This window comes from Triturus cristatus, chromosome 6 (assembly GCF_964204655.1).
Source record: "Triturus cristatus chromosome 6, aTriCri1.1, whole genome shotgun sequence".
In the NCBI taxonomy this organism is placed as follows: domain Eukaryota; kingdom Metazoa; phylum Chordata; class Amphibia; order Caudata; family Salamandridae; genus Triturus; species Triturus cristatus.
Window position 1 is genome coordinate 1,604,575,030 of NC_140589.1, and position 13,309 is coordinate 1,604,588,338.

At 44.8% G+C, this 13,309-nt stretch overlaps 1 protein-coding gene across 1 annotated transcript in view; it reads right to left on the minus strand.

Annotated features, from left to right (window-relative positions):
- The window catches only part of MSH2 (mutS homolog 2), a 576,743-nt gene that overhangs the window by 545,762 nt on the left and 17,672 nt on the right, over nucleotides 1-13,309 (minus strand). The window contains exons 2-3 of the mRNA XM_085612740.1: nucleotides 2,356-2,510; nucleotides 1,481-1,759 (exon numbers count right to left, since the gene is read on the minus strand). Coding sequence (XP_085468866.1) covers nucleotides 1,481-1,759; nucleotides 2,356-2,510 — 434 coding nt within the window. The remainder of the gene's footprint in view (nucleotides 1-1,480; nucleotides 1,760-2,355; nucleotides 2,511-13,309) is intronic.

Below are 13,309 nucleotides of genomic sequence, written 5' to 3' on the forward strand. Positions count from 1 at the left end.
CGACTGGACTACGGCAACGCCCTCTACGCCGGTACCACCGCCAAGCTCCAGAAGAGACTCCAGCGGATCCAGAACGCCTCGGCGAGACTCATCCTCGACGTCCCCAGACGAACTCACATCTCCAGACACCTGAGAGACCTGCACTGGCTCCCGATCAACAAAAGAATCACCTTCCGGCTCCTCACCCACGCACACAAAGCCCTACACAACCAAGGCCCGACCTACCTCAACAGCCGCCTCAACTTCTACGCTCCCAAACGCCACCTCCGCTCGACCAGTCTCGCCCTCGCAGCCGTCCCCCGCATCCACAGAGCGACAACAGGAGGTAGATCCTTCTCCCACCTGGCCGCCAAGACTTGGAACGCCCTCCCCACCGAACTACGCCTGACCCAAGACCACCTCTCCTTCAGGAAGAAGCTCAAGACCTGGCTGTTCGAGCAGTAGCGGACCCCCCCCCCCCCCAGCGCCTTGAGACCCTCCGGGTGAGTAGTGCGCTTTATAAATGCCTTTGATTGATTGATTGATTGATACTAAGAGCTACCAAAATAGATTATATGTAGCTCAGAATATGTGAATGATATCACTAAGTTAGGAACTACCACCTATTTTGATTTATGGTCCAGGACCATTGTTTTTCGTATTATATTAAATGCAGTTATAGGCGCAGTCCTCCAACACACAAGGCGAGAAACACAGTCACAGTGTCTGTCATTGGCATCTGTGGTACAGAGCAAGTACCAAAATTAAAGCGCTGTTAAACTGCTTAGGTGACCGTTTAAGTAATGAGCTCGGATGTAACAGACTAAAGAAGTGAACAACCATGATAGTTGGTTGACTCCCAGCCCACTGCAAAGAACAAGTAGAAGCCCCATTGGATACCTGCTTCTAAAACTAGCTCTCTAGGAACTAGTTCCAGCAGCTTCTGAATTTCTGTTAAATGCTTTGGGTATGCCGGATAAGCATATGGTGGAACGAAAGCAATTTAAATGTGGGAGGGCTCAATGAGAACCTTTTTTCCACTACTAACAGAATTATTAGCAACCTTAACAATCTTATACTCTTCATGACCACCGTTTCCCCTTCTCCCAACAGGCAGGACACCACCACTGAGGTGGGGTGATTTCTTAACACAGGTGTGATGTAGCTAGTCAATTTGTTATAATGTTTTGAGAGGGAAGATTATTAAGAAGCTGCGAGAGGAGTTACCAACATCTTCCATCAAATGCATTGTTACTGTGAGACTCGGTCTTGAGTTCTTGCCACCCAAGAATGCTTAAAGAAAGTGGCTCTCTATAGCGGCCTTGTTAGTCTTTGTTGCTCCAGGTACCTCAAGACCCCCAGGATTCACATCTGTCCCCGATCACCCATTGACACCTGAGTGAATCTCCTAAATTTTGCTAACAATTTATATACATAGCTATGTAAGCACTTCAAATAACAAAGCTTAATAAAAATAAACATTGAATGATTATGTAGTCACCTGTCTCAACTTCCCCATGTCTCCAGCAGTCTCCCCTCCAGGTAGTACGCACTCCTTCGGGCCAATCTGAATCAGCAATGCTTCCAGGTTCGAGAACTGGTCATTATCAGAGAACTCGCACACCCCCAGCTTCCTCAAAATAGAATCAATGTAACCGACTCCAACGACTCGTTGCCCATCGGCAGCAGACAGCTTCACACCCACTACTCCAGCTGCCGACGACATATCACTGTTGCCAAAGAGAATCTCCTCAAACTGAGACAAGTTTCCAGGAGAAGCCTATAAAATAAGCCAAATGGAAAACATAATCAGTTATATACTACATGCACTGCAACCTGGAATGCAGGAACTTGCGTCAAGAAATTGAGTGGAAAGCTGACTAGGTTGCTAACCGCAGCCTTACACCTGTACATCTGTAGTGATTAGATGCAATTATATCTGCAAATGTAAATAATTCAGTTTTAACAACCAGGCACGTTTTTGCATGCGATTTACTCTAGCACACAGAGGAAGGGAAAAAGAGGGACTGCGCTGACCAATTAAAGGGAAATTTGGTATAACCATAGGCTATAATCAAATTACCTTGCTTGCCCCATAATATCTTCATTCATTAGTGAGCCATAAAGGCACTGTTCTTCAAATAAATAATATACTGAAACTCTACATATGTAGCACCAGGTTAAATACGAAGTAAAAAAATATATATACATTGGATCTTTATCTTAATTCCAGGAGTGCAGTGAAATATAATAATATTCCAAAAGCAATTCACTAGGATTTAGTCTGCATCCCATCTACTGTAGAGATAGATGTGAACCTAAACCTGCTTTTGGAGAGTTGAAGCAGCATTATTACAAGTGGCAAGAACACCATACCTTATACTCCAAGTGCCAATCATTCTCCTTGCTCGATTTACTGCCCGCTTTGTTTTTGTAAACCTCAACCCTGTACTGACGGACTAGTAGTAGATCTTTTACAACAGACTCAAAGTTCATTTTACTGAGCACAACGCTCTCCAGTTTCTTGTCTCCTAAAAAAAGTAAGAAACATAGGTAATCAATGGATTGCAGGAAAAGAGAACGTAAGACAGTCAAGGACAGGTGTGAATATCAGTTCTTCCAAATCGTACGGACTTTGCAGCACTACTGGCAGTAGTCATGTCAAAAACAATATTGTTTAGATTCATTGTTACATTTCCTTAGTTCTAGTTTGCATATTGGTAATTATTTTGAATAAATGTAACTAATTAACATAGTTACAGTTGCATTCAACTTGGATAGACAACATAGAACCACTTTCATCCAGTTTATGATTTCTTTCGGGTAGTAGTCTGCAAACTTTTAAGTTAGGACCGTGGGAGGAACTTCTGATCCACAAAAGTCTATGCAACAGATAATAGATCAAAGAACTGTAAGGAAAAAATGTCCTAGCATTCTGAACACATTTTTTAAATTCTATTAAGGACACCGAAGCGAGGATGATGCCACACGTTCTGCATTTTTTTCAACAGCAGCTATTGTGAAGCTATAAACTAAAACACTTCATTTCCTCATTCACATAACACTTAGGGAAAAGAAAACAATGCCCATTATTCAATCCAGGGCACAACACATCCCTCAGTTGCTTCCACATAACAGTCCACATAATAAGCATTTCATAATATTGAAAACGCATAGTACTTGCATCCAATCATATCGTATCCTGTATCACTGGGTGGGTGATGATCACAGAGCAAAGGGTGGGCTATCCTCACCCCCATGTTCTAAACAGGATTGAAACGTTCCGTTACGAATGCCAGGAAATTTCTCATTCTACGTCAGGACCAAGAGGCAAGGATTATGCCAGTTTATAGCTTACCTACCACCAGAGCCGCAATGGAGGGAACTGGCTTAAAATAAAACTCTTGAAGGTCGAATCCGAAGACCAGTCCGCTGCATTCATAATGTCCTCAAAGCAAGCCCCGAGAGCGAAGGACTTTGATGCCATAGCTTCTCTGGTAGAATGAGTTCCTAATGCCTTGGTGTCGATGTCTGCATTTTGCATGGCTCATCGAACTCATCTTGTAATGGTCGGGAGGAGACTGCCTCCTACGGTTTAAGAAGGTCAATGAGTAACTGTCTATCCTCATGGGGACTATAGCTCCTCTGTTATGGCCTCATAAGCCTCAACACAATGAATCATACATAATTTAGGAGACTCTGCAAAAGCTGGCCATGAAATCAGTCTGGAGTTACATTTCATACATCAGGACACATGAAAGGGGATTCCATCTGAAGTAAATGTCCTTCCTGAAATGACCAGAGCACGGACATCAGAGACTCGTCTGCAGGACACCAGACACAACAGAGTAGCCAGTTTCTCAGACAACTGCCTCCAAGAAAGGTATGTGTTGCTACGCCGAGAAAAGAACAGGTTCAACACTGTGTTGACATCCCACAGAACCGAATACCTCTGCTCCGGAGGAAGAGATAATCTGAAGCCCCTAAGGAGCTTCTTTACAATAGGAAGATCACCCACATGGGCATGCCTTGAGGAAATCGCCAACCGAAAGGTGTTGATCTTCCTGAAGATCATCCCCGCCTCCACCAAAGAGACCAAGAAGTTTAGGATGTAGACAGCATCTGTCTCCACGAGATCTGAATTCAACCATCAAGACCAAGCTGATCGGTAACGCCTGATCGTACCATTCGTTCAGGAGAGGAGTCTGCAAAGCCAGGGATTTGTCATCGAGACCTGTATTCCTCCATGTTATAAGCTGGCGGGTCCCGTTGCTCATCAGAGGGATCGCTGAGGAGATTCTGATCTAGGGGTAGACAGATTAGAAAATTCCAATGAAGTTCCATCTGAACCAGAAATCAAACTTGTGACTTCCATAACAGGGTCATCACTATCACCAGATCCGCCAGCTGTATGCGCCGTGACAAATCATAGCAAGGGGAGAAAGGGCATAACCCGTCTCCCTTGAACAATTTTGGAGGAGGGAGTTGGTTGCAATCACTCTGGGATCTGGTCTCAAAATGAAGTACTTTGGAAGTGGATGGTCCAGGTGGCACGCAAAGTGGTCGATCATGAAGGGACCCATCGGACGAGAGGGCTTTAAACATAAAAAGGAGCCATTTCCACTGGCTTGTATCCTTGAGATGCTGCGATGGCAAATCCACAACCTGTTTGGCCGCGCCCAGAATATGTTCTGCTACCACTGACACATGGTGATCACAGTCGTATTCCCAGAAACACTTGGCAAGATCTAACAGGACTCTTGATCACATGCCCCCCGGTGATTTGAAGTCGCGATTCGGCACCACATTGTCCATCTTCAGGAGCAGACAACATTGGACGCAATCATTGGTCCAGCACTTTACCACGAACGAGCCCGCCATCAGTTCCTGACAGTTAATGTGCAGGGATTGTTCTGTATGGACCATCCACCACTGGTGGTGAACTACCCACAACGTGAGCCCCAAACAGTGCCACTCATGTTGGACTTTATCACCAGGTCCGGTTGAGAGCTGAAAACTGCCTGCCCATTCCAGGTCTCCATGTGCGTGAGCCACCATCATAGTTTGTCCTTGGCCTCTCCTGGCAGGGGAACATGTTGGGAATGCGTGAGGCTGCGATGCAGATGGGGTGCTTTCAGTCGCTGAAGAACCCTGAAGTTAAGAGGCCTTGGAAAAATAGCCTGAATGGAAGACAATAGGAGGCAGAATACTCTGGCTACCTGCCACAGAGAGGTGAAGGGTTTGGCCAATGTCTTGCGCACTTTATGTCGTATCATGGCCATCTTCCTGAATGGAAGACTCCAAATGGTCTCCACCGAACTGATCACAATACCCAGAAAGGTAAGGAATTGGGAAGGAGCAAGGGCTGACTTCTCACAATTTATAATGAAGCCCAGGGAGTGAAGGAGATCCACTGTCTTTTGCAAGTGCGTTGACAGAGATTGCGGGCATTGATCCATGATGAGCATGTCGTCCAGGTAAACGATCGTGCAAATCCCAGAGACCCTCAGATGTTCTATCACTGGCTTGAGCACCGTGGTAAAACACCAGGTAGCACAAGAGAGACCGAAAGGGAGGGAGCTGAACTCGAAGGTCTGATCTTGCCATTGGAACAGTAGGGACAGACGATGTGGCGGGAATATCGGGATTGTCAGGTTAGCGTCCTTTAGATCCAGACACACAAGCCAATTATTGGGTCTTAGGAGGTCTTGGATGATATGAATGCCCTCCATCTTGAAATGGCAAAAGACCAGCCATTCGTTGAATTCAAAGAGATTGATCACCTGACGTTGTCCCCCTTCCCACTTTTCCACGAGGAAGAACTGTCAGAAGTTACAATCGAAGTTGTTTAAATTCAAGCCTGGAGAAAGCCCCAGATCCAGACCCCAGAGAAAGGGATGAAACATGTGTTGGCTGTATCAGATTTTTATAAAAGCTCATATCATCTTGCTTAAAAACAACACATCAAAAGATTACTAAATAGCACTAGGAAAATAAGTATATCTAATCAAGGTATACAATATGAGATTCAATTGAACCATACGAGACAAAAGATTTGATATCTTAGACAAATTGTTCGAAGCACCACAACGGCACCTGTATGACAGATCACGAATAATAAGTTTGATCAACAAATTCTGAAATGGTAAACCAGGTCTACGCAACAAATATGACTACCGACAGGTGTTGCAGCCTCCACCCTCAAGATTCATTCCACTAATGGGTACTGTTAAGCTGACCTAGACTATGTGGTTAAAAATGCAGCCCTTACTGTCTGGCAGCACTTGCCCGATATGAGTATCTGAGCCAAAAGTGGCAATTCATTTGTTTTTTGAAGACATCTTTTGAGTGTTTACAAATTGTAGACAAAGAAACACGTAATATGTCAACAATAGCCATCGGTAACAGAGAGATCAAGCAGATCTGTAATGGAACAATAGCCGTATGACAATCATCAATAAACGGGTACCTGAGCTGAGTCAGCTCAAGTAATCCAAGCATGGCAGGGATAGGTCCAGTAAAAACATCCAAGTGTCAATGGAATCGAAGAGTCCACCTCCGCATCAGAAGAGGACTGCTGGGAACCCACATGGTCTAAAAACTCAGGGAGCAGCTCCCTGGACTACACAAGGTCATGTCCCACCTTATCATCCATTCTATAGTTTCTGAGCCACACCTCCTCCGCCACTGCTAACTCAGCCACATTACTCACCCAACGCTCATAAATGGGACCCTACTTCCCCTTCCATGTGATTATCACCCACCGCTTAGCCAGCAGCAACAGCAAGTGTAGAAAATTAAATGCCAATTTCAGGCCTTTGCACCTACGAATGTCGCCTAGACAGATAAATGGTAGGCTCCAGTGAACATGGGACGGATACTGCCACCTACACCCAAGCCATTATACTCACCCAAAATGCTTGCAAAGGTGGACAGTTCCACACCAAGTGTAAAAAATAAGTCACCTGGTCCTGGCAGTGGGGACAGTTGGTTGGTTTGTACTCATCCATTGTATGCAAGAGCACAGGTGAGATTTTTATTTCCTGCACCGCACGTTCAGGAGTACATTTAAACCGGTCATTAGACAAATATAGACATCTCAAACAGACACATCTTCTCCTGTGCTGCGTCCTCAAGTTGCACCCCCAGGTCACAGTCCCAGGCCACTCGGGAGGGGTGTGCAAGACTTATCTGCCGTCACAGCTTTGTAGAATAAAGAAACTAAGTGCTTATCTATACCTGTAAGACAAGCATGTTGGATAACTACCCCACTCCCACACCGAAACTACTCTGTGCGTCATCAACTTAGATGAATTACTCGTTGGGTCAAGATTCCCCAGAGTCTCACAACCAACCTCCCACAAAGTCACGTTCGTAGTATCTGCAAGTGCCCTAAAGGCTGGTAGGTCCCAGAACACGGATTTCCTAGCACAGGGAGCCTGTTTCAAAAGCACTTTCACTGTACGCTCCAACAGGGAAGCAATGTGCTTATGAGTTATGACACCTGGCCAACATCTCTCCCCGTTGCCATCAGTATCTGGAGGGTGCCAAATTACCAGCTGTGTCCTGAAATAACTTTTTGACCCAGTTGCCTCCCTCCATGAACCAATGTGCAGGATGCTGTAGCTGGGAGGCCAGATAGTACTGTTCCAAGTTTGGGTCCACCAGTACCCCATCCTCCAGCAGCAAGCAACACCCTATTATGACCCACTCTGCCCATATCAAGGAAGTAAGTGGAGAATCAAATTGCCTAAACACTTCCTGAGGAAGACTGTCAAATGAATGTTGGATAGAATTGAGACACTGTGGCAAAAACACAATTTTTGAGGTGGCCACACCTCCCATGAGGGACAGGGGAAGGGTACTCCAGAATTGAATGGAAGACCGGAGTTCCCCCCGTGACTCTGTTAATGTTATACTGTAGGCGTTTCTGCCTCGTGTGCACCACCACCATGTAAAGAAAAACATTAGTTTCCTACCGGAGGGGCAATGTCGTACAGCCTATGGGTGTGTGTAGAGAAACACCCGCAATGGAAACACCAATGATTTCTTGTAATTGATCCAAAGGCCAGACTGCTCTCCAAAAGTATCAACGTACCCCAGCAGGAGGGGGGAGCGAGCATCTCATAGCCATAAGACACAAAGGGGTATTGTCAGCATAAAGAGATCCCAAGCCAATCCCTTGATGCCCAATCTCCTGCAGACTTTAAAGAGCTAGTAGCTCTACAGCAATAGCAAAGACAAGCAGCAAGAGCGGGCAACCCAGTCGCATTCCCCTGCAAACTCACCAACTATCAGAGCATGGTTTACCAACTCACACCCTAGCCGTGAGACTGGTGTACAGCAGTTTCACCCCAAGCCCGAAAATGAGACCCAGTCCCATCATCTCCAGAACCTGCATGAGGTACTGCCAGACAAAGGCCTTAGCAATGTCTAAGGAGAGGAGGGCAAGTTCTTCGTCCCGTTCCTCCACTTCGTGTAAGACATGCATTAACCGCCAATGGTTCATAGTAGTGTTACATTGGTCCTCATGTATAATTTGAGCAATTAAAGAATGTAACCGAAATGATAATGTCTTACAAAAGACCTTCATGCCAGTATTGATCCTCATGAGTGATCTATGGAAGGAGGGGTCCGAGCTATGCGAGCCTGGCTTGTGTATCATAGAGATTCAGCCCTCAGAGAGTACACCTGCATTCTTGGCCTCTAAATAAACTTACAACAGGTGTTGAGTAAGAAAGGGGAGAAGGTGTGATAAAACTCTGCAGGAAAAGCCACTGCCACCCAGCGCCTTCCCTAGGGCAGCAGTCAAAGCTGTGCACAAATATTTCCTAACGTAAAATCCCCTTCCAGGTCTATGACTGCTGTCAGCTCAAACCAAGATTAGTAAAAAAAGAAGATATGTGTTCAGGTTCTGGAGGGTGAGGATTGCGGTACACTTGTTCCATATGAGCCATGAAGACCTTTACTATCCCACTCTGTATGTAGACATTGCTACCCTGGGAAGGCTTAAGATGGAGTAGGGGGAGGGAGAGAGGAGTTTCTCACCGCAGGATCCAAGCCAGTAATCACACAGAGCAATAACCCCCCACGCCCTGTGGAGGAGATAGGGATAAGACCTCAGTGTGTATTGGTCGAATCTATCCTTCATTTCCGCCACCTGACGTTGGACCACAAATTCCGTCCGCCTCTCTACCAGATCGGCCAGCGGGAGATGCTGCAGGCGCAGCAGCTCGTTCTTCAGAGTTATTTTTTCCTGGAGGGTGAGCCTAACCCCACAGTAGAGGCCAACGCAATGCCCCCGATCATTGCATTCATTGCCTCCAATTCAGTGGACCCATGATTGGTCGAGGGCCAACTAAGCAAAAAAAAAGTCCGAAAGCGGCTCCATCCATATCTCCTTGCCCTCCACATCCTTGAGGATTTCAGCCAGCAATCTCCGGGGCAGGGGTGACTACACTCCACTTCCCACACCCAACCTCGCAGAGTTTCAGAACTAGATCTGATAAATAATAGGACAGGTGACCTACCGCAAGTTTTTCCTCCCACGTGGACTTAGAAAGTACAAACCTCAATGCACAGGACCTTGGAACAAAAAAAAAAAAAAAAAAAGAAAGAAACATAAGCGGAGGGCACCCACCTCAGAAAAGCCCACTCCCCAAAGCTGGATGGCCAGGGTCACGGGAGTATAGGGGGGCCTCAGCAGCAGCTCGAGATCCAGGAAGAGTAGAAGTAATCATAACCACCCAGAGAACCATGCCACTATGAAGAGGGCTAACCCCCAATACTTCCGGAGCCCAAGCAGCAATGATGACAGTAGACCCCTCCACCCCCGAAGAGCCAGGACAACAAAAAAGCCCTCCAACCACACAGAAATCCTTCAAGAACCCTTTGAGTTGAAGTTCCAGGGACAATGTCACTACATTGGGACGCGGGATCCAGTTATCAAAGTCTAGGGCATCAGTGCGGTCTCAGCAGTTGCAGAGACAATAGTGCCATCATCCTGGACCACAATGCAGGAAACACTATGGCCTTCAGTGGAGCACATCCCCATGCCTGGTTTGTCTACTCCTCGCCACCTAGTGCAGGTGCAAAAGGGGTCTGCATCATTCAAGGGGGGCGTACACGAATCCTGTCTGACCAGTCCAACAAGGACCATACATCCTCCAAGCACTCAAACAAGCATTGGCATAGCCAATAGGTCTCGCTTTTGGGGCCTTAAAAGTATTTAGTTATGCAGCATAATATCCTTGGTGCAACAACATCAACTGTTGCATGGCTAAACACTTATAAGGTCCCAAAGGCGAGATCTATTGGCTATGTTAATGCTTGTTTATAATAGTCAAAGACCTGCAATTATCCATGCACACAGGCCAACATAATGTACAAGGATGGCACGCGTTGATGTACTGTAGGCAGGCACCGGGTCTTTTACGTAGGTCTCAAGGCTTTGCACGTGAGGCACGAGCAGTAAATCAGTCCTACGTTTTCCTTTCCATTTTTGGAGTCATTCCTGACAGGGATACCAGCCGCTCAACTAATCGTAAAGCCAAACAAGCATTGGTAAATGCATTAGATTTTGCATTTGTGATTAATTATAAGCTCTTTTTGTTCTAAGTTGCAGCTTGCTGAGTAGTTGTACAATATAAGTTACAGAAAGGCTGTTTAAGTGTTATGACTATGTACAAAAAGGCAATATATTGTGCTGTTACTAGTGGTATAGTGTGGGTAAGCAAAAGCAAAAGTTTGAAAAATTAAAGTGGGAAGTAGATTTAATTGCTGTAATAACAATATTGTGTTTATAGGAGTTCCGATAACTTTAATCCTCAGTACCACTGCACAACCATTGAAATCATGGTCCTACTGCCCACTATATAACTGCACTTGTGACTGTCTGTTTAGTAGTAAAGGTTAGCAATATTCTGCGTTTAGTGGGGTGCTAGAGCTTTTGGCCCTGGTGCCACTGCACCTGCTGCACCATTCAAATCATAACCCTGTTGTCTGCAAGGTAACAGCACTTGTAGCTGCCTGTTTAGTAGGAAGCTTTAGTATTGCTCTTGTATATTGACTATTTTTAACGTGCAATGTTTATTACAACATCTAGAATTTGATCATAATGAGCAAAGCGATTAAGTTGAAAAAAAAAATCAAGCCGATAATGCCTACAAAGTGCAAAGAAAGGCACTGAAGCATGAAAAGGAAATGTCACAAACGTTCTAAGGCTATATAATCTGCTTTACACAACTAAATGATAAAAAACCAAGGATTCCAGCATATTGTTAGAAGCGGTCTGCCTTTTCTGTGGGAAATGGTCTGATCTTGACAGTGAATGGGCCTTAAACAATCTGAACAGCTTTAGTAGAAGTATAGTAAATGCGTGCAGCAAGAGGAAGTTATAAAAAAAAAAAAACGAATTAACACAGTACTTCGGCTGAGGGAACGGATAAGATCCCACTTTTAAGATATATTTAAACAAAATATTTCACAAGCACAGAACAAGTGAAACCTAAAAATTACACATTTTGTGCAAAAGCTCCTAATACACAATAGTTTAAGGCCTATGACCGACTACTTACTTACAGCATTTATAATTGAAGTGGCACACCATGTGGTATGCAAGAGACAGAGGCCATCTATCATTTCCAACCAAAAAGGCGCCTGTTCCACACTACATACCTATAATCGTACAAAGTGTGCTTTTATACCTGGCCAGAGTTTAAGGGATAGTACGTTTCGAAACAAGTAACCATTAGGTGCACATACCCCAATTGCGCTCAAACGCCGGTAGAACTTACATTTTTTTTTTTTTTTTTTTAAACGAACTGTTAACAATATTTCTCCCTAATCAGAGGGGACCAAGGACTCTAATGAAAGCGATAACATGCAGCAGGCCAATAATTGTGGCGATCACGAGTTTTCCCAGATTAGGTTTCAGCCCTCTTTTTATGGTATGTTGGTATTCTATTTACTAAATACATTAGAGAATCAAGAGCGCAAGTCAGAAGAAAATGAAAAAAAGAAGAAGATTAAAAAAACTATTTGCAGCAGATATGCAAAGTGTCAGACTTGGCATGCTGGCACCTAGAAAGATTTAGGGTTAGGGACCCATGGACAAGCGCAGTCACCTCCACAACTAGCCCCACTGGTCACATTTAAGTTGAATCCAACACGAAAGGCGGTATAAAGTGTGCCTTAATTCTATCTCATCAGATTTCCTTATGGTTGTACTTAATCTTAAAATTCATTCACATCATCTTCCACCTGGGCGAAAACAGTCTAAAATGTGGCAACGACTTGCCGATGGAGCCGAGACTGGGTTGCAAGGAGCTGAAGACTAGAATTGCGATTCTACCCAGGTGCCCATTGCAAGGATCCACCATAAAAAAACCCGAAGAGGCTTTGTTCCCTCAAAACAAGTGATGGCTGGCTGTCTTTTCAGTAAATGAATAAAGATGGATTCGTATACATGACAAAGGTGTGATGTGAATTCATTTTAATATTAAATATTGCCTTAAGGAAATCTGATGATATAGAATTAAGGTATGCTTTATACCTTCTTTCATGTTGGTTTAAACTTCAGAGGAGTTGCAAAAAGCCTTAATTAGATTAATCGCTGAGCTCAGATTATGTTCCACTGAGGCCAACTCCTAAAATAGAAGAAACATGTGCCTTCCCCAAGTACAGAAACCACTCACATGGTTGCCAGCCCCAACAGGTAGCAGCCCCATTATGCCACCCACCTACTGAATCTACCTTCAGGTGTTCATGAGGAAGTTAGACCATCAATTGTGTTGCAAGCTCCAGTTATATGCATCAACACAAGTATGCATTGATTTTAACACGCAAAATCAGCTGTACGAAGTAGAGTGTTGTACAAGTCAAAGGCTCCGAAAGCAAACGATGGGCAGGGGTAACCACCCAAAATGTGGGGGCTATATTCTAATGACTCCTATGTGGGGGCAGTGATAGCTACCAGAGACTAGGTGTATTTGTAAAGAGAGGAGTCTTCAGCTGCTTCCTGAAAAGGAGGGTGGATAGCAGGATGTTTATCAGATGGATCTGAGAGGAGGTGTATAGCATGGAGATGGACAGTTTTTGGTCTTTTACTTCGTAGTTTCATTCCTCGTGGTTTCAAGGCTGACTATGTTCCTTTCTCCTTCACATATCTTGATCTGGTCAGTCAAGTGGGGATACAGTGGAAGCAACCGCCCTGAAGATTATTCAGCAGGCAATCTGGCGGGGCAAAGGGAGCAAGAGGAGTAACTGAAGCATATGCACGATATGGGATTACTTCTTGAAGCCCTTGATGAGTCACATGGAGGACATTTCT